This window comes from Oscarella lobularis, chromosome 8 (genome assembly GCF_947507565.1).
Source record: "Oscarella lobularis chromosome 8, ooOscLobu1.1, whole genome shotgun sequence".
NCBI lineage: Eukaryota > Metazoa > Porifera > Homoscleromorpha > Homosclerophorida > Oscarellidae > Oscarella > Oscarella lobularis.
The window spans coordinates 2,199,146-2,223,024 of record NC_089182.1 but is presented as its reverse complement, the minus strand read 5'-3'; the positions used below and the strand labels follow the sequence as shown (position 1 = coordinate 2,223,024).

At 44.3% G+C, this 23,879-nt stretch overlaps 3 protein-coding genes across 8 annotated transcripts; 1 reads left to right on the top strand and 2 right to left on the bottom strand.

Annotated features, from left to right (window-relative positions):
* Positions 1 to 17: 17 nt before the first annotated feature.
* LOC136190644 (multiple PDZ domain protein-like) lies at positions 18 to 7,933 on the bottom strand. Of its 3 annotated transcripts, none has more exons than XM_065978868.1 (38): positions 7,872 to 7,933; positions 7,732 to 7,813; positions 6,863 to 7,514; positions 6,568 to 6,781; positions 6,380 to 6,508; positions 6,066 to 6,326; positions 5,912 to 6,008; positions 5,762 to 5,853; positions 5,604 to 5,706; positions 5,483 to 5,550; positions 5,349 to 5,430; positions 5,171 to 5,271; positions 4,849 to 5,121; positions 4,538 to 4,792; positions 4,391 to 4,484; positions 4,186 to 4,336; positions 4,089 to 4,130; positions 3,827 to 4,029; positions 3,458 to 3,780; positions 3,337 to 3,400; positions 3,209 to 3,286; positions 3,032 to 3,150; positions 2,869 to 2,960; positions 2,716 to 2,809; positions 2,568 to 2,657; positions 2,397 to 2,498; positions 2,264 to 2,338; positions 2,143 to 2,206; positions 2,050 to 2,091; positions 1,883 to 1,992; positions 1,740 to 1,823; positions 1,456 to 1,688; positions 1,370 to 1,400; positions 1,203 to 1,319; positions 974 to 1,136; positions 754 to 914; positions 537 to 694; positions 18 to 456 (listed from the first exon to the last, which is right to left on the bottom strand). In XM_065978868.1, the coding sequence occupies exons 2-38, from the start codon at positions 7,745 to 7,747 to the stop codon at positions 192 to 194; spliced, it is 5,298 nt and encodes a 1,765-aa protein (XP_065834940.1). In that variant the 5' UTR covers positions 7,748 to 7,813; positions 7,872 to 7,933; the 3' UTR covers positions 18 to 191. The 3 variants fall into 3 exon arrangements, with proteins under 3 accessions (XP_065834940.1, XP_065834941.1, XP_065834939.1); XM_065978869.1 differs by lacking the exon at positions 7,872 to 7,933 and having other exon boundaries at positions 1,456 to 1,525; positions 1,583 to 1,688; positions 7,732 to 7,867; XM_065978867.1 differs by lacking the exon at positions 7,872 to 7,933 and having other exon boundaries at positions 7,732 to 7,867.
* A 514-nt stretch (positions 7,934 to 8,447) lies between these two features.
* On the top strand, positions 8,448 to 13,211 carry LOC136189773 (uncharacterized). Its single transcript, XM_065977779.1, has 20 exons — positions 8,448 to 8,691; positions 8,744 to 8,815; positions 8,866 to 8,925; positions 8,977 to 9,054; positions 9,101 to 9,172; positions 9,236 to 9,307; positions 9,360 to 9,455; positions 9,504 to 9,572; positions 9,619 to 9,690; positions 9,741 to 9,812; positions 9,861 to 9,932; positions 9,987 to 10,055; positions 10,112 to 10,180; positions 10,233 to 10,304; positions 10,353 to 10,424; positions 10,474 to 10,554; positions 10,604 to 10,660; positions 10,713 to 10,906; positions 10,955 to 12,706; positions 12,759 to 13,211. The coding sequence occupies exons 1-20, from the start codon at positions 8,513 to 8,515 to the stop codon at positions 12,884 to 12,886; spliced, it is 3,408 nt and encodes a 1,135-aa protein (XP_065833851.1). The 5' UTR covers positions 8,448 to 8,512; the 3' UTR covers positions 12,887 to 13,211.
* A 600-nt stretch (positions 13,212 to 13,811) lies between these two features.
* LOC136189774 (lysosomal alpha-mannosidase-like) lies at positions 13,812 to 23,815 on the bottom strand. 4 transcript variants are annotated; one of them, XM_065977780.1, is made up of 25 exons: positions 23,780 to 23,815; positions 23,582 to 23,728; positions 23,396 to 23,522; positions 17,263 to 17,388; positions 17,112 to 17,206; positions 16,913 to 17,047; positions 16,702 to 16,863; positions 16,564 to 16,650; positions 16,396 to 16,511; positions 16,273 to 16,333; positions 16,008 to 16,217; positions 15,835 to 15,956; positions 15,738 to 15,786; positions 15,574 to 15,688; positions 15,387 to 15,525; positions 15,240 to 15,336; positions 15,122 to 15,187; positions 15,014 to 15,072; positions 14,859 to 14,967; positions 14,649 to 14,806; positions 14,493 to 14,584; positions 14,305 to 14,441; positions 14,185 to 14,249; positions 14,013 to 14,133; positions 13,812 to 13,964 (listed from the first exon to the last, which is right to left on the bottom strand). In XM_065977780.1, exons 1-25 carry the CDS (start codon positions 23,801 to 23,803, stop codon positions 13,869 to 13,871), a joined length of 2,715 nt encoding a protein of 904 aa, XP_065833852.1. In that variant the 5' UTR covers positions 23,804 to 23,815; the 3' UTR covers positions 13,812 to 13,868. The 4 variants fall into 4 exon arrangements, with proteins under 4 accessions (XP_065833852.1, XP_065833853.1, XP_065833854.1 ...); XM_065977781.1 differs by lacking the exons at positions 23,582 to 23,728; positions 23,780 to 23,815 and having other exon boundaries at positions 23,277 to 23,470; XM_065977782.1 differs by lacking the exons at positions 23,396 to 23,522; positions 23,582 to 23,728; positions 23,780 to 23,815 and adding an exon at positions 23,037 to 23,117.
* Positions 23,816 to 23,879: the final 64 nt, after the last annotated feature.

Below are 23,879 nucleotides of genomic sequence, written 5' to 3'. Positions count from 1 at the left end.
ACCTGCGCAGAGGGGAATTTGGGCTCAAGAGGGGGGATTCTTGGAAATAAAACGAAAAGACGCACACGAGGAAAGTGAAAGAAAATTACTTCTAAAAAAAGGACGCAATCGTCGCGAGGGCTGCTTCCAACTGTAACGAGAGAGAAAAATGAGATGAAGAAACATGAGGGGGAGAGACGCTTGAGTAGTGATCACGAAATGACCGTCAATACGATATCACCCTTGCACTTCTTTAGAACCTGAACCGCTTCGTCGTGAGTGACGCCAGCAAGGCTTTCGCCGTTCACGGCGACGATTTGATCGCCGCGTTTCAGTTGACCGTCCTGGGCGGCCGCGCCGTGATCGAAGACGCTTTTCACGTAGATGGGAAGGTCTCCGTGCTGGCTTCCTTTTCCGCCGACGACGCTGAAGCCGAGACCTTCAGGGCCTCGTCTCAAGCGAATAATCTTCGTTTGACTACAAGAACATAATAGATGAATGAACAGAGAAACGTAATGGGCACTATACAGCACGAGGAAAGAAAGCTTCTGACCTACCTTGACTCCCTGGAGAGGGACGCCGGAGCTGAAGATTGAACTTCTCTGGAAATCTTCATGTCGATTCTGCTTGGACTCGCTTTTAAAATGTTCACCGCTTCAACGTGAGAAAGGCCTTCTAATGAATGCCCGTTGATTTCCACAATGATATCACCTGGCTGTACGACGACACAGCGTCAAAGTATCCGTGAAACTGAACCATACAATGCATTTTTACCTGCAAAACGCCGCTTCGAGACGCGGCGCCGTCCGGCCTGACGTTCGTTACGAACACGGGCAAACTACCCTGACCGGATCCCGGTCCGCCTGATATGCCAAGACCGAGCGGTTCATTATCGTACTGCCGTTGAAGCTGAACGGCAAACTGAGTTGTAGATTCTTAGAGAAAGAGAGAATGGATTGGGGTAAAGAAGGAAAAGCTTCGCTATGAGACTTACCTCTTGGCGGAGGCGGAGTCTGCATCGTATACGAATCAGACGGTGGACCGCGATCTTGCTTGGGCGTATCGGGATAACCGCCGCGACTGCTTAACTGAGGAGAGCTCACTGTCGACGACGCGTCCATGTGAGCGACCTTGATTTCAACGTGACCATGAGCATTCTTGAAAAAACGAAAAATAAACAGCGACGTAACGATCATTCTGTCGGTGCAAGCGAACGGGAAAACCTTGAGAGCGTGAACAACGTCCATTTGCGTTGCATTCAGCATGTCTTCTCCGTCCACAGCTAATATCTGATCTCCCGGTTGAAGTCGACCGTCTCTGTCGGCAAGTCCGTCGGGAATCTAAAGGCAAGGCTCAAAGGAACGTTTTCTACACAAAGATTTCGTCTAACCACGTCAGCAATAAAAATTCCAGGAGCGGCTCTGCAAGAAAAGTTTAATTGAAAAAAATTTGATATTTGCCTCAATGGTTAGTTACCTTGACGGCAAGATACTTATTCCCAGTCCTTGACCGGGCGATTTGAGTAGCACAACGGATTCGATGTTCTCTGCAAAAAAAGAGAAGTGAGATAGTAAGTGGGTTTGAAGAAACGAAAGAAGCCAACCACGAGAAGCAACTCGAAGGACGGTCAAACGAACGACAGCCGTCGTTTTCTTTAGTACGGCGATCGCTTCGTCGTGCGTAGCACCTCGCAAATCAACGTTATTGACCTGTCGACGAACGAACAATCAGTTTAGATGTGCACATAAAGAAAGTCGTACTTCTTGAATGCGATCATACGGCTTTAGGCGACCGTCTCGCGCCGCTGCACCTTCCTTGTAAACCGTCTGTATGACAATGCATCCCTAAGGAAAAGAAACAGCCACAATTTGAATTATAAGCATTATTATTTCTCATAACCAACCAGCGGTGTGTCGACTCCTCCCACGATGCTAATGCCCAATTCGCTCTGACCCTTGGCGATTTCTATCGTCGTCGGAACGTCGTCAATAATCGGGTTTTGAAAGAGGGCCCCTTTGGAAAAAAAGCGCGCGTAACATTGGTCGCGGCCACGCGCCGTCGTTTTCTCACCGTTCGGCTCCGCTTCCGATTTTCTTCCAACGAGTAACCGTCCTAAAAATGCATTGCAAAAAAATGAAGTACAACAGCAATTTCACGCCATACCACTTGATCCCACAGTAATTGTAACGCAATTGTTAGCATCCGTCTGAGACAAGAGCGCGACGACCTAACGAACGTTTTGAGAACGCATTCTACCTAATTCTAAAACAAATGAATTCCTTACCTGCTGTCCCGCCAATCCGTGCACACTTGTTTCCCCAACAGCCAAGAGTTGGTCACCAGCCTTCAAACGACCATCCTAAAGAAAGTCAACTCAAAAACAAAGACATTCATCCACAAGGGAACTGTTTCTTTGCCTTTTCAGCCGCTCCTCCGGGAGTGATGTTCTTGATGAACAATCCGCGCTCGTCGTTGAATCCGACGTCGTCTCCAACGGCAAATCCGAGCCCTTGTTTTTCCTAAACAACGCCAGAAAAAAAAGAACACCCGCTCAAGAGTGAAAAAAAACCAGTGCTTAGGCATAAAACCTTTCGCAACGTGACGGTGTCAACAGAATCGTAGAGAGCAAGGTCAAAGCCATTGATAGATATAGGCCCACGAAAGGTTCCAAACGACCCCTTGAATTGAGTATTAGCTAGCTACAACAATACGCTTTTGCGTCAAGGATTTAATTACGAATGCATTGCTGTCGTTGGTGTCTCGACGACCAAGCGATACTTCCATCGGCGCTATTTGCTCTTTGAGATCTGACTGGCGACGAACTCGCGGCCTTTCGATAACGCAACTAGCGTCGTTTTTTTCTATCGCCGTTCGCGGATAAACGATTACCTCAGAGCGACCATCTTGATTTGTGGAGGTAACATTCTGAGCGTTTGCGACGCCTCCACGTGACTGCATCCCAGGAGCGACTGTCCGTTCACCTACGGAAAGTTCGGTAAGGAAATTCTCCTACGCGAAAAACAAAGGAAAAATACAACATCTCAGATCTCACCTCAAGAATAAAATCTCCGGAGGCCAGTTTTCCAGATTGGCCGGCTGCTCCACCGGGTTTCACGTCCACAATCTCTATTCCTTGCTCGATCGTTTCAGTTCCACCTGCGATGCTCAGGCCTATTGGGGCACGTGCAAATATAACGACTATTTGCTATCCCTTTTCACGATGTTTTACCTAAACCGCCAGTCCCTTTCAGAATATCAACAGCAAAGAGCTTGCCCTGAAGATTGGGAAAACGTCTCAAAAGAGACGCTAAAGAAAAAAATCACGCAGCCGCGCTTAAAAATTGAAATCGTACGTACCCTCGTCAAATTGAAGGGATTCGCTGTCGGTTGATTCAGGAATCTCTTCGACCGGCTGAGGTGACTAAAAAGAATTCATCCAATAAAATTAGCGTTTCTAAAATAATTATTCAAACTTTACCACTGCAGGCGACGATACGTTCACGCCGTCTCCCGTTCCAGACCATCGTCTCTTAAATCGTTCGGCCGGAAAACTGCGCACGACCAGCGTCACCGGACTCGCGGCATATCGTATGACGTCAACGGCGTCGGAGTGCTTGACGTTCTGCACGTCGACCTCGTTGACGCGAAGAATTTGATCGCCCACTTTCAGTTCGCCGCCCCTCGCCGCCGCCGATCCGTCGACGATGTTCTTGATAAAAATGCCGGAGACGGGTTGCGTTCCGCCGACTATGCTAATGCCCAATCCGTGCTCGGGCACTCGCTGGAGCACAACAACGCGCGCTGAAAAAAAAATAAATAGGCGTGCGTATAAAAGCAGGTTTCTTACTTGTCTCCGATTCCTTCTTTCCGGGCGTTGATTCGTATTCTGACATAGCCGCTGCCACTTGAGCGGCGATGCTGGCAGCAATCTGATTAGCGTTTTCCGAGCTTTCGTGCGGAAACGTCGACGGCGACGCTTCGCGAACGGGGCTGATTGAGGCTCCCGGCGACGACGGCGATACGCTTCCCGCCTTGGGAAGATATTTGATCCTAAAAAAATACGAGCTCTATTAATTCGTATGCGTTGGATTCGAGGAATCTTTTTCTACCGGATGCCTGCTCCTGATAGCGACGATCTCCGCAAAATCGCTCTATAATAGGACATCGTCGCACTCTTTTTTTTGAATCCGAAAAAGATGAATGTACCTCGCTTTGGCTCCGGTTACTCCCTCCAATTTCTCTCCGTTCACTTCGACGATTCGATCCCCGACCGAAATGCGACCGTCCCGTCCAATAGCGCCGCCTTTCAAAACGCTCTTCACTAGCACGCCCTTGTCACTTCCAGCAACGCTCAAACCTAAGAAAGAAACGGTAAGAAGTCGTAGAGCGTGCATAGTTTTAATTAACCAACCAAGTCCAGTGTTTCCTTTCTGAATGACAACTTCAACAGGATTATTGGGACCAGAAGGAAGACGCGGCGGCGCAGGAGCCGGAAACGAAGGAGGCTGCAACGCCATCGTCAGGACACTCCCTTTTTCTTCTTATAAGCTACCTGTACCTTTGTTTTTTCTGGACTAGGCGATGTTTTCAGCGGCGAGAGAGGTCCGTACGGTTTCATGACGCCAATTCGAACGGGACCGACGGGCGCGAGACGAATGACCTCGACGGCGTCCTGCAACGAGCCGCGCGACACGTCGACGTCGTTGACGTAGACGAGACGATCGCCGGCGGCGAGACGTCCGTCGCGATCGGAAACGCCGCCCGGAACGACACTGCGAATGACGACGACGGTGTTGTCCGGCTCGGACGGATCCTAAACGTAAACACGTAGAGTTTAGGAGAAGAAGAAACGCGATGTTCGTATCGAACCGGGTAGTCGAGTATGCTGAATCCCAAGCCCATCGATTCCTTTATTAGAGTGATTTCTTCGATCGTTGGATTCCATTTCGCCGTCGGAAGTGGCGAGACGCTTTCTGAAGGATCGCGATCGCCGTCGCCGCCCGACGGAGGCAAAGGATCCTGCGACGGAACGTAGCCCGTGTCGCCGCCGCGAGCGAATACGATCGAGACGATTTGCCGCGAGTCGCGTATTCTCTGTATCGCTTCGTCGTGCGGCAGACCGCAGACGACGTGCCCGTCGACCTACGAAAACGAAGTGACGTCAGAAAGAAGATCTCTCTCCCCAACGAACTTCGAGAAGTTCGTCGCCTTCCTCGAGGAGTCCCGATAGGGCGGCGGGACCGCCCGGTTTGACGGCGCGAACGAAGTGTCGCGTGTCGTTTCCTTCGTTTCCTTTGAGAAAAAGAAAGCAAACAGATCTCGTGCCTTTCTTCGCTACTCCTCTCTCGCTCTCTCTCTCTCTCTCGTACCTGTGCCCGAATCGCGCTTGGAAACGCCTTCGACGCTCACTCCAAGACTGCCAGACGCGCTCAGCTTGTCAATGGAAGCGACCTGAAGGAAAAACGTGTCTCGCGCTCCAAAACCCGCGCGCCGATGATCCTACCATGACTGTTCTATCTGACGCGAGCTGGGATCGCCAATACGCCAATTTCTTCTCCTCTTCTGACATTACTACGAAAGCTCGTGTGAGTGCCGCTGGGAGAGAAGGGAGTTCGCTTTCTTACCTCGTCTCGTTCTGGCTAGTTTTAGACGAACGCTTTGGATGCTTTTGCTCAAAAGACCGGCGACTTGACGATGAGTCATTTGAACAGTCTCGGCGCCGTTGACCTGCGAGAAGACGAGAAAATGAATGCTATCATACAAAAACGATGTTTTCTCCTACCTGTATAATGTAATCGTTGACGAAGACGTTTCCCGTTCTTTCCGCTGGTCCGCCGGAAGTTATTCTCTGAATCACGACGAGCGAAGGGCCGTCTACGAGAAAATTTTTCTAGTTGGAGACTGAGGTAAGATACTGTTCATTTTTATGTACCTGATTGTTTCTCCTTCGGTATGGTCACAATCGTCAATCCCAATCCCGTACTGTCTCTCTCTATCACGACGTCGCAGCAATCAAATTCGTTCAAATCCTGAAAATAAAATTATATTTACGTACGATGAATAATTAATTAAATTGTTCTTTTTACCCGAAGTTTCACTGGTTCCGGTTCCGGTTCTGGCGGTTTGGGTTCCTCTTTCGCAGGCGTCGGCATAGCGACGGAAACGCTGTTCTCTTGTATAAAAGAATCCTGTCTCAGGTCCTGCTCTCCCTCCTTTCGTCTTGATACGATCATTGTCGCCGTCTTTCCGTCCGAGTAGAGCACTTCTCTCACTTTCACCGGCTCCAATCCTTTGACAAACGTCCCATTCACTCTAACCAATTCGTCGCCCTCTTTCAGGCTCCCATCCTAAAACGTTCTCCCTTATAGCAAAATCGCAATAGCAAGAATAAATGTACTACTTTCTGAGCAGCTCCATTCTCCACAATCGATCGAATGTACACGTTGCCATATTTCTTATTGGCAGCAATACCAAATCCGAATCCGGATCCGGTATTATGCAGTACCACATCAAACGTCGTACTCCCATCCTATATCACAAAGAGAAAAAAGTAATCGCCTTCTTAGTCACAGATGAAGCTCTGTCGACCTTCACGACGCCGCCGCCGCTCGTCGGCTCGGGACTTCGACTTGTTGATCGACTACTCAACGCCGAACCCGGCATCGTTCCCTTGGCAACCCTCAATTTGACAGTGCCGCGACTCTTCTGAAGCAATTCGATGGCCTTCTGATGCGAAACGTCGTGATCCAAATCAACGTCATTAATCCGAAGTATCTGATCCCCCCGTTCCAGCCGACCATCCCTAGAAAAGAGAGAGAGTATGACTAAATCCACCCGAGATTATACGTGTCTCCGACAACATCTGCTAGTTTATTCTCCTGACCTTTCAGCCGCTCCACCCGGCTGGACTTCGCGAACGAATATCCCCAACTCCCCCCGACTCTCGCTCTTCAATCCGACGACGCTAAAACCCAATCCCTCGCCGGGATTCTTGAACAGTTCGACGTCTTCATAAGACAACGCGCCCGTCGTCGTCGTCGTCGTCGTCGTCGTCGTCACCGTCGCCGTCGCCGCCGTATCCCCGGCCGGATCCCAGCTATAATCCTTCAATGGATCGTCGACGGAATTTTGCGTCGTCGTCGTCGTCGCCGCCGCCGCCGCCGCCGCCGCCGCCGCCGCATCGCGCTGCCGAGCGATTTCCTCCTTCATCTTCTTCACTCGTCGAATCGACGCTTCGCGACGCAAGTCGTTCACTTTGCGTCGCTTCTGCTCGGGCGTGAGCATCGTCGCGACGCCGCCGGCGTCGACGAGCGTCCCGTCGCCGGCGACGTCGCGCGTTTCGAGTATGCGCGCCGTCGCCGCCTGCAATTCGTCGTCGAGCGCTTTCATGCTCGTCTGGATGTTGAGCAATTGACGAAATATGGGACTGGCGAGAATTTCGATGAGATAGTTGAGCTCCTCGTCGAAATCGTTGTCGCCCGAGCGCGTCAGCCAGAGTTGGATTTGTTCGAGAAGGGCTAGAGCCCGTTCGGCATCTATACGGATCGGGAGATTCGGGCGGTGGGCGAATGCGCGCGTCTCCCCTCCTTCCTTCCCCCCTCGCGCGTTTTCGCTTCTTATGAAAACTTCGCTAGGCTAAACGCTCGCGTGCCTAAGGATACGAGCCCCGTGGTGTGCTCTGGCGTGCCAGCGACACCGGAAACGCGACTGGGTGCGACGTCTGGGGTGCGGGGAAGCGCGACGTTTGCTTGCCTTTAAGAGTTGGCATTTTTTTTCGACTCGATAACGTGCGGAATGATGGGCTAGAGGCACTTCCGCCGTTCTCTGTTGTAATCTGAATAGATGAACGATAAGAGCGATGCCGGGAATTGCCAGCGAACGAGGCGAATTGCCTTTAGCAGGAATAACGTGCAGAATAAGGACGAATTGCCTTGGCTTTACGAGGCATGCGCAGTAAGCACAGTATGAGTTCCGGAGCTGTAACGCGCGTGCTGTTGTTGTTGATGGGGGTGGGGGAAAATTAAATGAATCTAAAAAAAGTATGCTTGTATGCACGTTCTGTACACGATTAGCTGCACCATCTCAAGCTGCTCTAGTCTGGAGGTGAATGACGCAATGCAAGAGGCATTTCCGCGTTTTCAGTTTCAGTTACAACTCGGATGTTTGGACAATACCGATCATACGTCGGTTAGAAAGGTCTGTGTCGGCTCATGCAATATCGCCTACTGAGAGGTCGCTTTTAGGCGTACATGCTTGTACAAACAGAAAGCGCACGTATTCCCCTAGCTATAATACGGTTATAGTCTGTCAGAGGTCATCTTCGTCCATCCACGCTTTGCTGCTTATACAAACTGAAAGTGTTCTTCTGCTAATATTGTTAGCAATGTCTACTGCAAGTATTCGGTACGCTGTACTTTCATGAAACCTTCCGTTGTTAATTAATTTAGTAACAATATTACAGTCACTTTACAGTATATAAATCCTGTGCTGTCTCCAGCGCAAGCACCTCGATCTGCGTACTCAAACCACTACTATGTCATGCTCGGCTTTCGCTCTGCTGCTATTTCTGCCCTGCTTTTTCACTATTAATTCCTATGAAGGCTGTCGACGATGCTCGTGTGACATAGAAGCCGGAAACGTCGACTGTTCTTCTCGATCCCTGCGCTTTCTACCTTCGCCTGATAGTTTACCCCGAAACGAGACAAAAATCTTGTATATAAAGACTAAGTCTTCACAATTGGAGTGGCCCCTTACTTGTTCCTAGCAACTTCGATGATAACTTAGTATCACATGTGGATGCAAATTATTTCGTACATTTCAGAAACTTAATCGAAATGTAAGCGCGGACTTATTATAGACGTCACTACAGGCTAATGCACGATTCAGCACTGGGAATTCTAATCAGCTCTCGAAGCCGTTCTTCTTGCCCCAAAGTCTGGGTTCCCTGTAGGTCTGCATAGAAAGCTGCGCACATTATCAATAAATTTTCTGTTTTAGAAAACTCAACCACAATTCTCTTCAAACGGCGTGGGGATTTTTTAAAAACGGAATAGACTATGCTACTCTTGTTGCTATGTAAACGCCGCATAGCGTCTAGGTATTGTCTAACCACTTACAATAGAGAGTTGAAATACAATAAAATCACAACTTTGCGAAGCCAGACATTTGCTTATTTGCCTCTACTAACTACATTGTAAGTCTTGCAATGCCGGGTTTGCTAGCAGAAGCTCACCTAAACCTATTTTTGCACGTTTAGATCCCTAGCACAAAATGAAATTAGCACCATTCAATCCGGAGCAATCAGCCATCTTCCGGCATTGAAATATTTGTAGGAATTGTCACGGGTGTTTTTGTTGCGCTATACGTGTTTTTGACTATAGAGATTTCAGTGACAACAAGCTGACAGAACTCCGAAAACAGATGCTAGTTTCGGTGGGAAGTTGCCTCGATTCAGAAATATCTCCATATATAGTACTGTACGTTACCACAAGACTATACTGTAGATAATGTACTTGTTTGAATAGAAATGTAAAGAGCAACATGATCGCCGAATTGTCAGCTGAAGCACTAGATCTACCCTGTCTAGCTGATCTGTACGCTACTTTTCATTGCTCTAATGAAAAAAATATGAATGTGCAGGCGTCTCTCTAAAAACTCACTTCGGACAATTAGCGGCAAAGCCTTTTCTCTGCTTCCACGATTAGTTTCGTTGTAAGGTGCTAGTCAACTAAGGTATCCTAAAACTTAAACTCTTTGCACAGAGATTTGTCCGTCAATCAAATTACAAATTTAGAAAAAGGTGTATTCAAACTTCAAAATTTTTTCTTTGCGCTGTACGTTCCCATATCTTTTAATTACAGTATAACCCTGACGGTTTTTAGAGACCTATCTAGAAATTTTTTAACGGCAATTGACGGAAACGCTTTCTCAGAACAAACAGTCATTCACTTTCTGTATGTCTACAGGAAATGCTACCCACACCAACTTGTATACAATGTCTCTATCAGTGACTTCAGCGAAAACGACGTTTACAGCCTAAGCGAATCGGTTTTCGAGAAAATCCAACTAATCTCTATGTATTGTACTTTGTTAGGCTATCGGGCATATAATGTCAATTTCTTGCTCCTTGCAGGCAAGGCTCAAACAATCAACTAAAGGAACTACCATCATCGCTTTCGAATCAAAAAGCACTGCACAGAATGTACTACAAAGTCTTAATTTTGCAGTTTCATGCAGTACTTTCAAACACATAGGAATTGTGCATTCAACAGTCTCACAGCAATCAGGGCAAGCGTTTTCAGAAATACAACCACATTGGAGTTTTTGTAACGAAACGTTGAACGCAGCTTTTTTCAATCAAATTCACGTTTTAGAAACTTGATCGGCAACAATATATCCGTCTTTGAGCCGGGAGCGTTTTCAAATTTTAGAAAGATAAAGGAAGTGTATGAATAAATTGGATTCTTAATTGCCAAGTCTAATATTTTGCTCTAGATATTTGCAAGACAATCCGCTCCATTTTTTGCCAAAAAACGCCTTTACATTTCACCCATTGCATAGTGAAAAAACAGAAATGTAAAGCTTAACTTTGCAATGAATTGTTACAAAATTTCAAAATATTTAGCTACTTGAGGTGCTCAGAAACGAACGAAATACCAAATTTTTCCAACGAAACCCACGTGTACTAATACGTGCGCGTGCACAAGCTAACTAATAAATTTCTTTCACTACAGGCGTTGCGTTACAAAAGCAACCAATTTGACTCTAAAGTCAATTGGTCGCAGTTCCGAGATTTTATCTAAAATTGGCTACGTTTGCCGAACTCTTGACACATCAGGTGATTTTGTCGGGGCAACGGTCTGCACTCAATGCTCAGTAGGAACAGAAACAAACGAAGATCACGACCGCTGCGTACCGTGTCCACCAGGTAGGTGTGCATGTCTGACATGCCACATTGAAAATATTTCTCGTGCAGGCGGCTTCTACCAAGATGCAGCAGGTCAAAACGCGTGCCAGTTTTGCGTACCAGGGACCTACGTACCGCTTGGAAAAAGTCCTGGTATAAGCGCAGCCGACTGCGTAGTGTGTCCAACCGGAACTAATACTACCGAATTTGCCAACTATCGTGCGTGCTCCTGCTTAGACAACCACTACAGGTTCGATCGATTCGGACAGTGCTACATGTGCTCTCCCGATAAAGGACAAAAGTGCTCTAACGATTACGTCTCCGTTCAACCCGGCTATTGGATTAGCTGGAATATATCCGATAATTACAACTCAACTCAACTCGAAAACGAATACATACGATTCGTCGAGAACTTGGAAATAACAAGCAACGACTATCCCCGCGACAGTTCAACGAAGTACAAAAACCCATTCCCCAGAATTCATCCGTGCCCTATTCCGGAGAGCTGCAATGGAACGGATAGTGCAAACGGACGAATTCGCGAATCCGACATGTGCTCGCGCGGCTACGAAGGCCCACTGTGTGCCGTATGCCAATCAGCCTATTACTCGTTGTTCAAAAAATGCTACAAATGTCCTAGCACGTGGAGAACGGTTCTACAGATTGCCGGTGCCGCCGTGCTTTTCGTCGCAGTCATGCTTATATTATACTTTGCAGATAATGCTCAAAACAGCGATACGAAAACCCTCGTCGATCACATCGCCGCCAAATTTAAGATTATCCTCGGTTTCGGGCAAGTTATGAGCGGAGTATTACAAGCGGTGGCTTATATACCGTGGCCCCAAGTGTTGCTCTCATTCGGTAAATCTTTGAAAATTATTGAATTAAACGTTATTGCCGTGGCGACGCCATCGTGTCTGACTAATTCGTTACGACTCGACGCCTTAGAAACTCCCATTTTCACAGTATCTTGTCAAGCTGCCGTCATATGTTTCGTATGGACATACTATGCGATCAGATACGGACTTCTACCAAAATGTTGTGAATCGACTGCAGCTACAGCGCGAACTCTATCGTCAGCGAGAACGTCATGCTTGCGAAATACGTGGTGGATATTGTTTGTGTGCTATCCTGCTACTACGGCACAAATCGTGGCTGTTCTGCCGTACAAACCGTGGACGTGTCTTGACCTCTGCTTATCCTCTGACGTAAATCAACCGTTCTGCAAGTGGTACTTAAAAGCCGACTTGAGTTTGCAGTGCGACTACAGTGACTCTACACTATGGATTGTCTGCTGGTCACTGATGATTTACGTAATTGGCCTGCCTGTTTTGATGCTCGCCGGTTTGTATTTCAAGTTTAAACACGCGAAAAAATCTACAACTGGGCTTGGGTATGACGAATTGAGCGAGGAAATCCAAGCTCTACAACCACTTGGTTTGCGCGACAATTTCATTCTTTCGCTTCATTTCCTCGACGAGAACTACAAGTCAAACTTCTGGTACTGGGAAGTGACGGAGATAATGCGGAAATTTTTGCTAACGTGTGGCATTCAGTTTTTTGGACAAAAGAGCCATTCTGATATAGCAATAGCCGCGTTACTGGCCAATCTCTTCCTGTTACTACACGCTCAATTTAATCCCATCAAGAGAAAAGCAGACCACTGGTTACAGTTATTGTCACTGCTCGTCATTTCTCTTAATCTAATGCTGGGAACTCTTATGGCTCTACTCCATCAAGACAACAGTCTTGACATCGATCAGGATGTAGTTTCCGTCACGATACTTTCAGTAAATGGCCTATTTGTTCTCTTCATATTAGGTAAACGTTTCTCTAACTAAGAAAACATGACCTAGCGTGCGTATCTCTTTAGGAAAAACGGCACTTGGGCTTATCTCAGCGTGGAGGCATGCTACAAAAAATAAACAACAATTTCAGTTTCGCCTTTTCCTACTTTACTTTGTAGATGGAAGAGAGCAAACCGGTACCAAAAGTGAATGAACAGTAAGAGAATAACAGTGACAAAAGTTTTTTGGCTATGATCAAAATCGGAAGTGGGGCCCCTTTCGCGTAGTTTGACCGTTAAAAGGTCAAAAAACGCGTCTCTTTCACGTAGCAAACTTTTTAAAAATTAAAAAAGGTTACGACACTTGATACAAACCACACGGAAGACGGTGCTATGGAGGTTTATCCGGTATCAGAGGTATCTCACAGGCGCAGCGGAGCTAATGACTAGGAAGGCCGGAGCCCTTGTCGGGTGAGGAGAATGACCGACCACCGGGCCATGATGGTCAAACCCTTGGGGAGAGTTTCCAACTCCCTTCTATCCTAGCCAAGAGCTCATGCTCCTGCTACTGATAGGTATATGGAAATGCTGGGTATATATACAACCACGCTGCTGGGGTCACTTCGACTGCAGCTTTTCACCATAAAAGTGCGCTGATTGAACCAAAACCACTCTTAATCAGCCGCAAATGCGTTTCTGACCCCACAAACAAAATGAATTTTGTGAAAAATCAATCAAAAACGCGAAAGATCGACAATTGAACGCGTGCTACGTACGCAGGGCACGCCCTGTCACGCTACATATGACGTCAGTTGTAACGCATGACGAAATGCTTCATACGAGCAAGAAGAGGCGAAGAATTGACCGCAAAGGGCATTGGGAGTCTACTCTAAAGACATTTTATCGCTCTTTGGAGACAAAAAGCGAACGGATGCGTAGTAACGACAATAAGCTTGGTCAGCAAAATCTAGGTGATACATGCCGCCTGTATAACGTACGGGCATCGCGGAACGTGCGCTACACTTACAGTACTGGCGCGCCGTGCGCTGTTTTCAGTCGTTCCTTACATCCAACCTAACTACAGACAAACACAGAGGCTTACCTTGTATCAGGTGAGAAAATTCGCCGAGTTCACGGGCATCATGTCGTCATACAAAGATACAAAAATAAGGCTAATGCTGCTGCCTGGCAATTAGTTCAGGCAGTCGAAAGAGTGCACAAGTAGCTTTGGAGAGCCATCGGTCTGAAGTGCACGTTACAGGAACGAGGACTTCCGCTCAAGGTGCATTTGACCTGCACAAACTGTACACAAAAACTTTGTGTTGTAGCTACTGTACGTACCTTTCTAATGATTCTGTGAAAATCGACCGACGTTTCATTTGCGTAGCGGATCTGAAGCGCTGGAAACAGACGCTGAAGGTCAAACGAAACAACAGTGCTTGTGACGTTATTGTGATGGAGCCTTAGAAACGAATTTTGAGAGTTCTTTTGCTTACAGTAATCGCTTTTGTACCTCAAGCCTACAATCCTTTCACTTGTGGAGACAGCTTTTACTTGAAGACTTACGAGATGTAGTGACTGAAAAAAAGCTCTTTCGTCTATGCTGAGAGAGGCGATCTGGCTGCAGTCTTACCTTGGGTAAGGATGACTCTACACTCATTCCATTCCACGCTTCCTTGCAGGATCGAGACCATTCTCTGACGTCCGTCAGAGGAATAAAGACCGTAGATAACGGATATTGTGCTTTCATTGAATCACAATACAAACAATCTAGAACACGCTGATTGAGTAGACACTAAAAAGAAAAGAAATGATGCCAACCTGCTTCAGATGCGTCTCTTATCTTCAATAACGAAATGTCACTCATGACAGAGGCGTCGTTGCCTCTCCGATCAAAAAGACTTTCTAACCGTCTAAAGTAGACAAACAATCAGATTTCAGATTTACCGTTTCGGAACCTTAGTAGTGTGTATTCACCTGTGCAGCATTATTGAAATGCTGCCATTCACAGCGAAAACCGCCACAGGTCTCTTGACAATCCATGTCACCACAGAACCCGAGTCTCTCAGTGTGACTCGCCCCGTCAACGGATAGGTATTGCCCTGAACGGGCACACTACTATTGAATTCCCTAGCCTACAAAAAGATATAGACTGCAAGGTCCCAGGCACTCTAAGTATGTTCGCACCATTTCTTGGAATTCGTTATCAACTGTAAAGCTAAGTGGCCCGCTATTAACTCCAGACTGTATTGTGGAAACGTACGAGGCCCAAGGTTCATCCGGCAGCGGGCCAATACTAGCAGCTAAGCTCAGTTTCAAACGTCAAAATGCTACCAGAATACCTCGTATGCATTTGAATGTCACTGCTGTTTGCTACCAATCTGTACGAATGTTCAATGTACTAGAAGAAAATTTTACATTTGCATAGGAATAGACCGCACCAAATTTACCTGGCCAAAACTCTCTTTCACTTCCCAAACTAAAGGTCCCTCTGCTGTGATAGTCGCACTTCCAGGCTAACAGACAATAATGCCGCTTTTACACAACAACGACAAGACGCTTCATTACATCAGGCGAAAAAGGAACTGGCTCTTCTTCCGTCATGAAAGTGTAAACAGAGCTCTGAGAAAAACCTATAGGATCAAAACTACGATGTTCGAGATATCTGCACACAAGATCGGTTAAAAGACGGAGGAGATAATCCAATACCATCACCTCAAGATCGTATGCGTCAACGGAAGGCTTTTGTTGTGCACAAAATCAATAAAGTTCATGAGTCGGCCGTCCGAGTCAATGTCGAGTCGAATCAAGCTGTTACTAAGGAAAATCGCCGCATCGCTTTTCTTCGACGAGTCTACCATAAAACCTCAGCATCTAAAACAACGTCAAACTATGTCTTTACTGGGATTGCACGCAATTTTTTCTAGGAGAAGAGCAACGGCGGACAACGGGCCCACCGTGACTCTAACGTACAGAACAGAGCCAACTTGCTGGCTGGTGTACCGCGGATCAACAGACTAAAACCTCGCATTAGCAAACATATAAAGAAAGATTTTTTGTGAACACTTTTAGGCATATTCCTTCAGGTATGTCATCTATTTCTATCACCTCAGACCTGAATAATTTTCAACGTGACATTTTCTTGCAAAGTGTCTTGCAAAACCTTGTCCATCCTAGAGAATTATGAACAACGACGACGAAACTCGAACTGTTGGATTCGAAGGCGCTCGTGTTCGTGGAAAAATTTGATACAAAACCCGACTCTGCACCGCAGAGCTGCAATACCTAAGCACCACGCTCAACTAAAAGAAGAAATGATTGAACACTCGATCTCACCAGAAGCAATCCCTCTCGTTGCTTCGCTTGAGATAGAGCCGAGTGAAGCCTGTCGTTATAGTCGTCGTAGCAGCTCGGAAAAGACGTGCCAGGTAAAGCGTCGTGATGCTGAAGCAAGGCCGACGTTGATCTGCCCAAATCCAGCGTCTCTAGCACGTCAGCGACACCGTTGGCTTCTTGAGGCAATATCGTTGACGAGGCAAAAGCAGTCTATAACAGCGAGTCAGGCATTTTTAGACAAAACTATCAAGTGAGTGACTCGTGCCTCCAGAGCACGAAGACTCGCGTCTTGTTGCCGAGACAGCAACTTCTGTTGCGGCTTCGATCTAAAATAAATCAATCAATCAATCAATAAAAGCGTTTGTAATTCCACGAGGTAACGCATTACGTGAAGAATCCGCTCCAAAAGCAGTCGTCTGATCCGCAAGGTATAGGACTCAATAGGCCACCGCACTGGGAACTGCCACAAGGCGAGCATGCAATATAGGGAAAGAAATCCCGTCCCTATTGTGAAAAGAATCAACTGGAGTGGGAATGGTATTCGGTATACGCTAACACTGTAAGTTGGAAACGAGGCATTCGTCGATTGAACGGCGTCGAAATATTCCGATAGCGTTGTGTATCGTATGGTCATGTTGAAGTGCTGAGAAGAGAACGAAAAGGTCAAATTGAAGAGCACAGATTCATTACGAACGTCTTGATTAGCGTTGATGTGGGAAAGAATCGAGTCCATGCCGCGAAATTTCGATTCGGCGTCCGTGAACTGAAAGTCGGAGCCAAACGGCACAAGTAGATGATCGGTTCGAAACCACGCGGATCTCTCGTGGCACGTCTTGGCCAGCGAAGAAGCCTTTTCCTGCAAAACGTTAGTGCGCGCAAAAGCAATTGAAACCGCATCACTGTACTTCGACGGAGAGCCCGAGTATAAGCGGGGTGCTATAGTGAGAGTCGAGAACGTGCGTAAAGATCGTCGTTTCGTTTTCGGCGAGCAACGCGTGAGATTGCCAATTGAATTCCAAGTGTTGGCTTCTCTTAAATAGCTGCGACAGAAGAAATACATTTTGGATTAATTAAAATCATTATCACGCGCAAATAACAAAATACCTGTTTCGTTTGATCAGGAATGCGATTGATCACCATGGCATCATAGCCAAGAAGAGCATAAAGAGTCGGCGTAAAAATCGACGCACCAAACGGGTCTACGGGTTTAGTCAACTACACAAGTATTATATTTTTAGCTAGAGAGAATACCCACCGATGTGCCAGCCAATGCGAGGTCGATAATCGAGCTGCTCGTGAAGAAAATCGAGCCCATATGTCATCTGATTGACAATGGCAGGAAACGTCGTCACAGCCTCGTCGTGCATCACCCAACCGCCACCTAGCAAACAAGTTTTAGTTTGGAAAAATGTCTCGGTTTGTCTTGCATGAAATTGCAGGTGTAACAGTAAAATATAAAGCAGAGTGCAACGTGAAAGAAAAAAGAGAAGGTACTTGATGGTGATGATAATGAATACTATCATCGATGATCAAGTATTATTCTCTTCCTCAATCATACAGAATAATTACAAGGGACTGGCCAACTGTTCTCTAGTGTAATAAATTACAGAAAAATTACAAGGGACTGGCCAACTGTTCTCTCCTGTAATAAATTACAGAAAAATTACAAGGGACTGGCCAACTGTTCTCTAGTGTACTAAATTACAGTGAAATTACAAGGGACTGGCCAACTGCTCTTTCCTGTAATAAATTACAGTCAAATTACAACGGACTGGCCAATTGTTCTTTCCTGTAATAAATTACAGAAAAATTACAACGGACTGGCCAACTGTTCTTTCCTGTAATACATTAAAGGAAAATTACAAGAGACTGGCCAACTGTTCTCTAGTGTAAAAAATTACAAGGGACTGGCCAACTGTTCTCTCCCGTAATAAATTACAGGAAAATTACAAGAGACTGGCCAACTGTTCTCTAGTGTAATAAATTACAGGAAAATTACAAGAGACTGGCCAACTGTTCTCTAGTGTAATAAATTACAGAAAAATTACAAGGGACTGGCCAACTGTTCTTTCCTGTAATAAATTAAAGAAAAATTACAAAGAACTGGCCAACTGTTCTCTAGTGTAATAAATTACAGTCAAACTACAACGGACTGGCCAATTGCTCTTTACTGTAATAAATTACAGTCAAACAACAACGGACTGGCCAATTGTTCTTTCCTGTAATAAATTACAGGAAAATTACAAAGGACTGGCCAACTGTTCTTTCCTGTAATAAATTACAGGAAATTACAAAGGACTGGCCAACTGTTCTCTCCTGTAATAAATTAAAGAAAATTACAAAGGACTGGCCAACTGTTCTCTAGTGTAATAAATTACAGAAAAATTACCAGGGACTGACCAACTGTTCTCGGCTGTAATAAAATTACAGTGAAATTACAAGGGGCTGGCCAACTGTTCTCTCCTGTATTAAATTACAGAAAAATTACAAGGGACTGGCCAACTGTTCTCTCCTGTAATAAATTACAGAAAAATTACAAGGGACTGGCCAACTGTTCAAATCCTGTAATAAATTACAGAAAAATTACAAGGGACTGGCAAACTGTTCTCTCCTGTAATAAATTACAGGAAAATTACAAGAGACTGGCCAACTGTTCTCTAGTGTAATAAATTACAGAAAAATTACAAAGGACTGGCCAACTGTTCTTTCCAGTAATAAATTAAAGAAAAACTACAAAGAACTGGCCAACTGTTCTCTAGTGTAATAAATTACAGTCAAACTACAACGGACTGGCCAATTGTTCTTTACTGTAATAAATTACAGTCAAACAACAACGGACTGGCCAATTGTTCTTTCCTGTAATAAATTACAGGAAAATTACAAAGGACTGGCCAACTGTTCTTTCCTGTAATAAATTAAGGGAAATTACAAGGGGCTGGCCAACTGTTCTCTCCTGTAATAAATTACAGAAAAATTACAAGGAACTGGCCAAATGTTCCCTCCTGTAATAAATTACAGAAAAACTACAAAAGACAGGACAGCTGTTCTCTAGTGTAATAAATTACAGTGAAATTACAATGGACTGGCCAACTGTTCTTTCCTGTAATAAATTACAGGAAAATTACAACGGACTGGCCAATTGTTCTTTCCTGTAATAAATTAAAGAAAAATTACAAGGGAGTGGCCAACTGTTCAAATCCTGTCATAAATTACAGAAAAATTACAAGGAACATGCCAACTGTTCTCTCCTGTAATAAATTACAGTGAAATTAAAAGGGACTGGCCAACTGTTCTCTCCCGTAATAAATTACAGGAAAATTACAAGAGACTGGCCAACTGTTCTCTAGTGTAATAAATTACAGAAAAATTACAATGGACTGGCCAACTGTTCTTTCTTGTAATAAATTAGAGGAAAATTACAAGGGACTGGCCAACTGTTCTCTCCTGTAATAAATTACAGAAAAATTACAAGGGACTGGCCAACTGCTCTTTCCTGTAATAAATTACAGGAAAATTACAAGAGACTGGCCAACTGTTCTCTAGTGTAATAAATTACAGGAAAATTACAAGGGACTGGCCAACTGTTCTCTCCTGTAATAAATTACAGAAAAATTACAAGGGACTGGCCAACTGCTCTTTCCTGTAATAAATTACAGGAAAATTTCAAGGGACTGGCCAACTGTTCTCTAGTGTAATAAATTACAGTGAAATTACAAGGGGCTGGCCAACTGTTCTCTCCTGTAATAAATTACAGAAAAATTACAAGGGACTGGCCAACTGTTCTCTCCTGTAATAAATTACAGTGAAATTACAAGGGGCTGGCCAACTGTTCTCTCCTGTAATAAATTACAGGAAAATTACAAGGGACTGGCCAACTGTTCTCTCCTGTAATAAATTACAGAAAAATTACATGGGACTAGCCAACTGTTCAAATCCTGTAATAAATTACAGAAAAATTACAAGGGACATGCCAACTGTTCTCTCCTGTAATAAATTACAGTGAAATTAAAAGGGACTGGCCAACTGTTCTCTCCTGTAATAAATTACAGAAAAATTACAAGGGACTGGCCAACTGTTCTCTCCTGTAATAAATTACAGAAAAATTACAAGGGACTGGCCAACTGTTCTCTAGTGTAATAAATTACAGTCAAACTACAACGGACTGGCCAATTGTTCTTTACTGTAATAAATTACAGTCAAACAACAACGGACTGGCCAATTGTTCTTTCCTGTAATAAATTACAGGAAAATTACAAAGGACTGGCCAACTGTTCTTTCCTGTAATAAATTACAGGAAATTACAAGGGGCTGGCAAACTGTTCTCTCCTGTAATAAATTACAGAAAAATTACAAGGGACTGGCCAACTGTTCTCTCCTGTAATAAATTACAGAAAAATTACAAGGGACTGGCCAACTGTTCAAACCCTGTAATAAATTACAGAAAAATTACAAGGGACTGGCCAACTGTTCTCTCCTGTAATAAATTACAGAAAAATTACATGGGATTAGCCAACTGTTTTCTCCTGTAATAAATTACAGAAAAATTACAAGGGACTGGCCAACTGTTCAAATCCTGTAATAAATTACAGAAAAATTACAAGGGACATGCCAACTGTTCTCTCCTGTAATAAATTACAGAAAAATTACAAGGGACTGGCCAACTGTTCTTTCCTGTAATAAATTACAGGAAAATTACAAGAGACTGGCCAACTGTTCTCTAGTGTAATAAATTACAGGAAAATTACAAGAGACTGGCCAACTGTTCTCTAGTGTAATAAATTACAGGAAAATTACAAGAGACTGGCCAACTGTTCTCTAGTGTAATAAATTACAGAAAAATTACAAGGGACTGGCCAACTGTTCTTTCCTGTAATAAATTAAAGAAAAATTACAAAGAACTGGCCAACTGTTCTCTAGTGTAATAAATTACAGTCAAACTACAACGGACTGGCCAATTGCTCTTTACTGTAATAAATTACAGTCAAACAACAACGGACTGGCCAATTGTTCTTTCCTGTAATAAATTACAGTCAAACAACAACGGACTGGCATATTGTTCTTTCCTGTAATAAATTACAGGAAAATTACAAAGGACTGGCCAACTGTTCTTTCCTGTAATAAATTACAGGAAATTACAAAGGACTGGCCAACTGTTCTCTCGTGTAATAAATTAAAGAAAATTACAAAGGACTGGCCAACTGTTCTCTAGTGTAATAAATTACAGAAAAATTACAAGGGACTGGCCAACTGTTCTCTAGTGTACTAAATTACAGTGAAATTACAAGGGACTGGCCAACTGCTCTTTCCTGTAATAAATTACAGTCAAATCACAACGGACTGGCCAATTGTTCTTTCCTGTAATAAATTACAGAAAAATTACAAGGGACTGGCCAACTGTTCAAATCCTGTCATAAATTAAAGAAAAATTACAAGGGACATGCCAACTGTTCTCTCCTGTAATAAATTACAGTGAAATTAAAAGGGACTGGCCAACTGTTCTCTCCCGTAATAAATTACAGGAAAATTACAAGGGACTGGCCAACTGTTCTTTCCTGTAATAAATTAAAGAAAAATTACAAAGAACTGGCCAAACTGTTCTCTAGTGTAATAAATTACAGTCAAACTACAACGGACTGGCCAATTGTTCTTTACTGTAATAAATTACAGTCAAACAACAACGGACTGGCCAATTGTTCTTTCCTGTAATAAATTACAGTGAAATTACAAGGGGCTGGCCAACTGTTCTCTCCTGTATTAAATTACAGAAAAATTACAAGGAACTGGCCAACTGTTCTCTCCTGTAATAAATTACAGAAAAATTACAAGGGACTGGCCAACTGTTCAAATCCTGTAATAAATTACAGAAAAATTACAAGGGACTGGCCAACTGTTCTCTCCTGTAATAAATTACAGGAAAATTACATGGGATTAGCCAACTGTTTTCTCCTGTAATAAATTACAGAAAAATTACAAGGGACTGGCCAACTGTTCAAATCCTGTAATAAATTACAGAAAAATTACAAGGGACATGCCAACTGTTCTCTCCTGTAATAAATTACAGAAAAATTACAAGGGACTGGCCAACTGTTCTTTCCTGTAATAAATTACAGGAAAATTACAAGAGACTGGCCAACTGTTCTCTAGTGTAATAAATTACAGGAAAATTACAAGAGACTGGCCAACTGTTCTCTAGTGTAATAAATTACAGAAAAATTACAAGGGACTGGCCAACTGTTCTTTCCTGTAATAAATTAAAGAAAAATTACAAAGAACTGGCCAACTGTTCTCTAGTGTAATAAATTACAGTCAAACTACAACGGACTGGCCAATTGTTCTTTACTGTAATAAATTACAGTCAAACAACAACGGACTGGCCAATTGTTCTTTCCTGTAATAAATTACAGTGAAATTACAAGGGGCTGGCCAACTGTTCTCTCTTGTATTAAATTACAGAAAAATTACAAGGGACTGGCCAACTGTTCTCTCCTGTAATAAATTACAGAAAAATTACAAGGGACTGGCCAACTGTTCAAATCCTGTAATAAATTACAGAAAAATTACAAGGGACTGGCCAACTGTTCTCTCCTGTAATAAATTACAGGAAAATTACAAGAGACTGGCCAACTGTTCTCTAGTGTAATAAATTACAGAAAAATTACAAAGGACTGGCCAACTGTTCTCTAGTGTAATAAATTACAGTGAAATTACAAGGGACTGGCCAACTGTTCTTTCCTGTAATAAAGTACAGTCAAATTACAACGGACTGGCCAATTGTTCTTTCCTGTAATAAATTACAGAAAAATTACAAGGGACTGGCCAACTGTTCTTTCCTGTAATACATTACAGGAAAATTACAAGAGACTGGCCAACTGTTCTCTAGTGTAAAAAATTACAAGGGACTGGCCAACTGTTCTCTCCTGTAATAAATTACAGGAAAATTACAAGAGACTGGCCAACTGTTCTCTAGTGTAATAAATTACAGAAAAATTACAAGGGACTGGCCAACTGTTCTCTAGTCTAATAACTTACAGTGAAATTACAAGGGACTGGCCAACTGTTCTTTCCTGTAAGAAAATTACAAGGGACTGGCCAACTGTTCTTTCGTGTAATAAATTACAGTGAAATTACAAGGGACTGGCCAATTGTTCTTTCCTGTAATAAACCAAATTTCTCCGAAACGAAAAGAGAAGGACCTTAACAAATACCCAGGTGCACAACTACAATGTATCGGACACCTGAGGGACCCAGTCGCGAGAGCCTACTACCCACCACTTTTCCGGTGCGCCCGTTAGTAATTTTTTACATCCCGAAAACTATGTCTCGGTACTCAGGTACCGAGACAAAAATGACAATAAGAGACGTATAGTATGAAGTTTCTGTAGTCTCGCCTGTAAATTCGAGGCGGCCTTGAGCTGCCAGCGACATGACGGCACTTCGAACGTCCTGATCTTGCTCCTTCCACCACGTAGAGAAAAAGGAGACCTCTTCCCATATGAATCGTCTCGACGTATCGTTCTGTACGGCAACAATAGGTCTGCTCTTTGGCTATGCCTTGGCTAGTCCTACGGTAGTACCTGAAGTGCTTCGACGACTGTTGTGAGTATGTTGTGCACAAGAGTTCGATAATAGCTGTCGTACGTTTCTCTGTAGCCTGGATCGCAGTGGCTGTGCGGGAGTAGGTGCACTGTTAGACGACCGAAGGTCACCGGAGCAAGAATCGCCTAACGACGCGCTGTGCGAGGTATGACCTATCGCCATTGGCCTTTGCTTACGAGAAAAACTAGCACTTTTTCCATCGCCTAATCCGGGCCACGGTCCTACCTACGCACGTGAGCCTCGTGAACCAGTAAGGTTGATTTTTGTTCCGAAAAG